The sequence below is a fragment of the Nerophis ophidion genome, linkage group LG24 (genome assembly GCF_033978795.1).
Source record: "Nerophis ophidion isolate RoL-2023_Sa linkage group LG24, RoL_Noph_v1.0, whole genome shotgun sequence".
Classification (NCBI taxonomy): Eukaryota; Metazoa; Chordata; class Actinopteri; order Syngnathiformes; family Syngnathidae; genus Nerophis; species Nerophis ophidion.
In genome coordinates, this window is record NC_084634.1 from 5,988,085 (window position 1) to 5,995,584 (window position 7,500).

Sequence of the window (7,500 nt, forward strand, 5' to 3'; positions counted from 1 at the left end):
GATTCTTGGGGTGGCATGTGCCACTCTTGGCTACCAACTAGATACACCACTGGCAGGTTCCATACCAGCCTAAGGCACAAAAAAAAGTGTTAAAATGTATTTATCTGTTTTCAGACACACAACAACCATTACCAAATTACCTTTTGTTGTGTTCCACTCTTATTCCTCTTGTTTTTTTCCCCCTCTTTCCCATCTTTAACTGGTTTTGACGCAAGCTGAATACATACCAGGAAAACGCAAGTTGCTTAACGGCTGCTCTGTGCTACACCGCTGGAAAGAATAAATAAAGGCCGCAATATTAAATAGAAAAAAATACATACTGACAAATATGAACTATTGTAAGTATACATTGTTTATTCAGAATCAGAATCACTTTATTAATCCTCAAGGGGAAATTATTGCATAAAAGTCCGGGGAAATACATATACAACAATCACAAAACAATATTCATATTACAAAAGAGAGTGGTAAAAAAAATTCTAGAATGGATTATAGAGACCCAACAAATGATTCATAAAGTCACACATTTTAAAAGTAAATGATCTTGTATAAAACAACTGTTGAAGTGATGTATAAAGTAAATAATAATATGCTTCCAGAATAAGTTTCAGTTGTGGACCAGTAAATATGAACTAAGAGGGATTTATGTGAACTCAAAAGCAAAAGGTATGAAGGAATGAATGGTTTATTTTGAGCCGTGCAAACAAAACAAAAGAATGACATAAAATAAAAAAGAAATATATATATATATATATACATTATTTTTACACCTACATAGAAAACATTACCTTGTTACCTTGTAACAAGTCTGACAGGTAACAAATGTAAAACAAAAACTATTTTTATCATATAAAGGACTTCTTCTATGGAATCATCTACAATTACAAGATGAAATGTCTAACACTTCATTGTTTCAAAAACTTATATAAAACACCATTATGAATAAAAATAAAAGTGGATTATGAGTATCTATAACCACATTACATTTCTATTGTATGGCACTGTTTACTTTCACCTGTTCAGTCATATTGTTGTTTTATAAATAAAAGTAGACATTGCTGTATATCAATTAGGGATGCACCGATTAATCGGTAACCGAATATATTCGGCCGAATATGGCAAAAAAAAGCTGCCTTCGGTGGAATGAGTTAAGAACAAGGCCGAATGGTGGCGTGTGACGCAATTTTTTGACGCAATCAACCAACGTGCGGTGACGTTGAGATATGTTGTGTACCTGTATAAGTGTATGAGGTTACAAGCACACACTTATTGAGATTTACTTAAGCCTTCTGTTTACATTATTAGCCTGTTGTGTAGGCTACCTGTATAAGTGTATGAGGTTACAAGCACACACTTATTGAGATTTAGTGGGGCCTCTGTTGACATTATTAGCCTGTTGTGTAGGCTACCTGTATAAGTGTATGAGGTTACAAGCACACACTTATTGAGATTTAGTGGGGCCTCTGTTGACATTATTAGCCTGTTGTGTAGGCTACCTGTATAAGTGTATGAGGTTACAAGCACACACTAATTGAGATTTACTTAAGCCTTCTGTTTACATTATTAGCCTGTTGTGTAGGCTACCTGTATAAGTGTATGAGGTTACAAGCACACACTTAATTGAGATTTAGTGGGGCCTCTGTTTACATTATTAGCCTGTTGTGTAGGCTACCTGTATAAGTGTATGAGGTTACAAGCACACACTAATTGAGATTTACTTAAGCCTTCTGTTTACATTATTAGCCTGTTGTGTAGGCTACCTGTATAAGTGTATGAGGTTACAAGCACACACTTAATTGAGATTTACTTGAGCCTTCTGTTTACATTATTAGCATATCTACTGTGGCTAAGCAGACTTTTGCCAAAAGGACAATAATTCTTTTGTTGTGGGTTTATCCACTTTCCATCCATCCATTTTCTACCGCTTATTCCCTTTCGGGGTCACGGGGGGCGCTGGCGTCTATCTCAGCTACAATCGGGCGGAATGCACTTTATTTTTTTTTGGAATGCATGTTTTGTTTGAAGGCCTAATATAAATGAAAAACTTTGTGCTTTTTTTGAAAAACAAAGGCTACTGGAATATTTAAAAAAAATGTCAGTATTCAATAAAAAAATTACTTTATTTGAAAAACATGTCTAAATATTTATTCTAGGCTATTTATGCAATGTAAAAAAAAATGTGAAAAACTGCATTCATTATTCAGTATTCGGCCTTCGGCCAAACGATTAAGTTTTATTCGGCTTCGGCCACAAATTTTCATTTCGGTGCATCCCTAATATCAATGCAAGTTTTTGACAGAATATTTCAAATCCTGCATCTTCATTTGCTGCTGCTGTTCTCACCAGCACACTTGTGTTTCTTACACTGGGACTTAGAAGAGAATCTTTCGCCACACACACTGCAACTCAGCACTTTCTCACCAGTGTGTGTCTTCATGTGTGCTACAAGTTTTGAGCGTACACAAAATCCTTTGTTGCAGCTTGTACAGGAGTATGGCTTTTCACCAGTGTGTGTTCTCATGTGTATTTTCAAATGTGGGCTTTGTGAAAACCTTTTACCACATATTGAACACATAAAAGGCTTTTCTCTGGTGTGTATTCTCATGTGTATTATAAAATTGCTACTTTTGGCAAAACCTTTACCGCAGACTGAACAAGTAAAAGGTTTTTCTCCGGAGTGTATTCTCATGTGCACTTTCAATTGTTTATTATGTGCTAAACCTTTGCCACAGATTGAACAATAACAATGTTTTTCTCCAGTATGGATTTCCATATGTAATTTCAAACTTGAACTTCTTGTAAAACTTTTGCCGCAGATCGAACAAGTAAAAGGGTTTTCCCCGCTGTGTTTTCTCATGTGTATTTTTAAACCACTCTTTTGTACAAAAGCTTTACCGCATATTGAACAGGGAAAGGGGTTTTCTCCAGTGTGTGTTCTCATGTGTACCTTCACATTTTGATTTGTTGCAAAACCTTTACCACATTCTGGACAGGAAAAAGGCTTTTCTCCTGTGTGTGTTCTCATGTGTACTTTTAGATCACTAGGGTATTTAAAAGCTTTGTCACAGTAAGAACATTTCAGGTGTGTGTTGTCAGTGTCACATGTCTTATCATCTTTAGCGTCTTCATCGTCATTTTCTCCGGCGTGTAATTTTTTGTGTTTTTTCAAACACTGACTTTGTGTAAAACTTTTGCCACACACTGAACAGGAAAAGGGCTTCTCTCCGGTGTGAATTCTCATGTGTACTTTCAGGTTTTGACGTAACACAAAACTTTTACCGCATACCGAGCAGGAAAAAGGTTTTTCTCCGGTGTGTATTTGCATGTGTTTCTTCAACACATTTTTTCTTGAAAAACATTTCCCACATTCTGAGCAAGAAAAAGGTTTTTCCCCGGTGTGTGTTCTCATGTGTACTTTCCGATAGCGATTGCTAAAGGTTTTGTCGCAGTGAGAACATGTGAAGTGTGTGTTGTCAGTGCGACATGTCTTATCATCTTTAGCGTAATCGTCATCAGTGTCAGTGTCAGGAGAGTGTGACGTTATGTCCTCACTATCTGATAGTGGAGCTAAGAGCTTGTCTGCTTGTGATCCTCCACAGTGGTCTCCATCAGCTTCTGTAGAGCTGCTGCTCGGAGGCTCCGCCTCTCTCTTCTCCTCACTCTCACCTTTGACCTCATCATCTTCACTCTTCACGATGACACCAATCACTGGGAACTCCTTCGACCATTCAGGATGCTCTCCCTCCTGACTGATGCTGTGTTCCTCCTCTTCCTCTTTAATGTGAGGGCTCAGTGGGTCTGCCTTTTTGATGTGCCGGGTCTGCGGCGCCGCATCTTCCTCCTTGATGTGGGAGGGCTGATGCTCCTCCGTCGCCATCCCGAAGCTCCACTTCTGCTGCTCAGGAAGATGTTCCTCATCATCTTCGCTCTTCACAGGGACACCAGTCACTGGCATCTTGGTGACAGCAACCTCCTCCAGTCCTTCAAGATGCTCTCCCTCCTGACGGATGCTGTGTTCCTCCTCTTCCTCTTTAAAAGGGGAACAATATCACAATTTCAAAAGGGTTCAAAACAATAAAAATCAGTTCCCAATGGCTTGTTGTATTTTTTGAAGTTTTTTTCAAAATTTTACCGGTCTCGGTATATCCCTAAATAAAGCTTTAAAGTGCCTCATTTTCGCTCTCTGCGAAGACACTGGCCATTTCCCTGTGATGTCACACAGTGCTGCCAATGTAAACAAACAATGGGAATACCACAGCAAGATATAGTGACATTAGCTCGGATTCAAACTCGGATTTCAGCGGCTTAAGCGATTCAACAGATTACGCATGTATTGAAACAGATGGTTGGAGTATGAAAATATTGAAGAAGAAACTGAAGCTATTGAGCGAATAGCTATTGACGCTATTCATAGCCACAGCATGGCCGAATAGCTGCGTTAGCATCGCCGGTAAAATGTGCGGACCAAACGATCAGGACTTTTCGCATCTTGTGACACTAGAGTAACTTAAATCCGTCGATTGCTAAGTGTTTTTTTCGCATTAAATGTGGGTGGAAGGAAACGTAATATAGTTACAAATGCATCTGCAGGTTATCCATACATCTCTGTGCCATGTCTGCTTTAGCACCGCCAGTAAATAGCATGTTAGCACCGATTAGCGCAGCATGTTAGCATCGATTAGCTGGCAGTCAAAATCAACAAAACTCACCTTTGTGATTTCGTTGACTATTGTTGCAAATTCATCTGCAGGTTATCCATACATCTCTGTGCCATGTCTGCCTTAGCATCGCCGGTCAAATGTGGAGACACTCTGGCACATTCAATGGGGGTCTGGCGGCAGACACTTTGGCATCTTCGGGCCAGTGGTGCAACTTGAATCCCTCCCTGTTAGTGTTGTTACACCCTCCGACAACACACCGACGAGGCATGATGTCTCCAAGGTTCCAAAATATAGTCAAAAAAACTGAAAATAACAGAGCTGAGACCCGGTGTTTGTAATGTGTTGAAAATGAAAATGGTGGGTGTGTTACCTCGGCGACGCCACGTTCTGACGTCATCGCTAAAAGACCGATAAACAGAAAGGCGTTTAATTTGCCAAAATTCACCCATTTAGAGTTCGGAAATCGGTTAAAAAAATACATGGTCTTTTTTCTGCACCATCAAGGTATATATTGACGCTTACATAGGTCTGCTGATAATGTTCCCCTGTAAATGGGGGGAGAGTAGGTCCTACTTTACCTTTTTAATGTAAGGGGTCTGTGGTGCCTTCTCTTCCTTTTTGATGAGGAAGGGCTGTGGCTCCTCCTGCTCCACTCCTGTTGCAAAGAGAGATGTTCTTCCCAGATCTTTGCAGGACACTGAAAGACAAACATGCTTTAGGAAAATGAGGCATACAGTACATTTACATACATGTACTAAAAAAAATCCAGATACTGTACAAACTGTCCTGATATCTATGTGGGAGACAAACAAATCTCTCTTTACAACATTATTTACAGGAAAAAAAAGACCCATCCTGAGCAGGGGGAATTTTTTACCAGGGATGGGTGATATTAGGCTCGATTTGATCTTTTATCCATCCATTTTTTACCGCTTGTCCCGTTCAGGGTAGCGGGGGGTGCTGGAGCCTATCTCAGCTGCATTTGGGCGGAAGGCAAGTTACACCCTGGACAAGTCGACTCCTCATCACAGGACCAACACAGATAGACAGACAACATTCACACACTAGGGCCCAGGTACATGTTTTTTTTTTGGCGGTAATTTATGTTTTATGTTGCAGATGATATAAAAACCGATTTTGTTTTTTTTCCTCCTCTTGTTCCGACATACTTCTTGCCTCCATTAGCTTCCGTAGTCCCCACCAGTCCCCTTACTTCCTTAGCGGGGATTCAAAACATGGCTAACGCAAACAAGAGCGAGATGTTTGTTCCAAAGAAAAGAAAAGTGTTTTTTCGGCAACAGGCGTGGAACAAATCACTGCACATTGCCAAGTTGTTTAAAAAAATTAAATTAAACAGCACAAAAAACGATTCCTTCATTTGAAACCAAAGCCTCCAGGCGAGTGCAGAAAATGCAACTCTACGAGCCAAACAAGAGTGCAACAACAAACCAGTTCAAATGTATCTAAGTAATGATATGGGTTGTACTTGTATAGCATTTTTCTACCTTCAAGGTACTCAAAGCGCTTTGACACTACTTCCACATTTACCCATTCACACAAACATTTACACACTGATGGAGGGAGCTGCCATGCAAGGCGCTAACCAACAACAATCAGGAGCAAGGGTGGACGTGACGAGGTTGGTACTAGGTGGGGATTGAACCAGGGACCCTCGGGTTGAGCGCGGCCACTCTCCCACTGCGCCACGCCGTAAGTGTGGGGTGATCATTCACTCCATGTATATATGATGAGAAAGAAGCACAATGCACAAGGTTATCACTTTGCACACCCCCAAGGTGTGTTATACTTGATTATGTGTTTGCATACAATATATAATACTACACTATTATTTGTAGAAGTATTTTATTCAAGACAGAAGTTTTCATTTTTCACATGACTAATCTCAATGTCGGAGATTATTATTTATTTGCATGCAATATACAAAATGTTTGCTAACATACATATTTTATTCACTACAGAAGTATTGCTTCCCAGTAGAAGCTCCTAATTTAGTTCTATAAAATGGAGTTCATGAAAGTTACAAATGTACAGGCATTCATTCATAAGTTCAGCTTTTTTGTGAGTAACATTAAAGGGGAACATTATCACAATTTCAAAAGGGCTAAAAACAATAAAAATCAGTTCCCAGTGGCTTGTTGTATTTTTTGAATTTTTTTTTCTAAATTTTACCGGTCTCGGAATATTCCTAAATAAAGCTTTAAAGTGCCTTATTTTCGACTCTCTGCGAAGACACTGGCCATTTCCCTGTGACGTCACACAGTGCTGCCAATGTAAACAAACAATGGGAATACCACAGCAAGATATAGCGACATTAGCTCGGATTCAAACTCGGATTTCAGCGACTTAAGCGATTCAACAGATTACGCATGTATTGAAACAGATGGTTGGAGTATGAAAATATTGAAGAAGAAACTGAAGCTATTGAGCGAATAGCTATTGACGCTATTCATAGCCATAGCATGGCCGAATAGCTGCGTTAGCATCGCCGGTAAAATGTGCGGACCAAACGATCAGGACTTTTGCATCTTTTGACACTGGAGCAACTTAAATCCGTCGATTGATAAGTGTTTTTTTTCGCATTAAATGTGGGTGGAAGGAAACGTAATATAGTTGCAAATGCATCTACAGGTTATCCATACATCTCTGTGCCATGTCTGCCTTAGCATCGCCGGTCAAATGTGGAGACACTCCAGCACATTCAATGGGGGTCTGGCGGCAGACACTTTGGCATCTCCGGCCCAGTGGTGCAACTTGAATCCCTCCCTGTTAGTGTTGTTACACCCTCCGACAACACACCGACGAGGCATGATGTCTCCAA

The 7,500-nt window shown here is 39.9% G+C and overlaps 4 protein-coding genes across 6 annotated transcripts in view; 2 read left to right on the plus strand and 2 right to left on the minus strand.

Moving 5' to 3' along the window:
- The window catches only part of LOC133542454 (zinc finger protein OZF-like), a 15,022-nt gene extending 14,798 nt beyond the window's left edge, over positions 1 to 224 (minus strand). Inside the window, exons 1-2 of the mRNA XM_061886597.1 lie at positions 141 to 224; positions 1 to 69 (exon numbers count right to left, since the gene is read on the minus strand). The exon at positions 1 to 69 is cut by the window's left edge and continues 65 nt beyond it. Coding sequence (XP_061742581.1) covers positions 1 to 69; positions 141 to 193 — 122 coding nt within the window. The 5' untranslated portion in view covers positions 194 to 224. The remainder of the gene's footprint in view (positions 70 to 140) is intronic.
- Positions 1 to 7,500, plus strand: part of LOC133542447 (gastrula zinc finger protein XlCGF57.1-like) — a 130,771-nt gene that overhangs the window by 52,367 nt on the left and 70,904 nt on the right. The window lies entirely within an intron of this gene.
- LOC133542532 (oocyte zinc finger protein XlCOF20-like) overlaps positions 1 to 7,500 on the plus strand; it is a 69,312-nt gene that overhangs the window by 48,163 nt on the left and 13,649 nt on the right. The window lies entirely within an intron of this gene.
- The window catches only part of LOC133542472 (gastrula zinc finger protein XlCGF57.1-like), a 10,989-nt gene continuing 3,825 nt past the window's right edge, over positions 337 to 7,500 (minus strand). For 2 of the 3 annotated variants that reach the window (XM_061886648.1, XM_061886647.1), the window contains 2 exons: positions 5,240 to 5,358; positions 337 to 4,029 (listed from right to left, as the gene is read on the minus strand). In XM_061886648.1, the coding sequence (XP_061742632.1) occupies positions 2,321 to 3,955 (1,635 nt within the window). In that variant the 5' untranslated portion in view covers positions 3,956 to 4,029; positions 5,240 to 5,358 and the 3' untranslated portion in view covers positions 337 to 2,320. The remainder of the gene's footprint in view (positions 4,030 to 5,239; positions 5,359 to 7,500) is intronic. The other variant, XR_009804164.1, reaches the window with a different exon arrangement.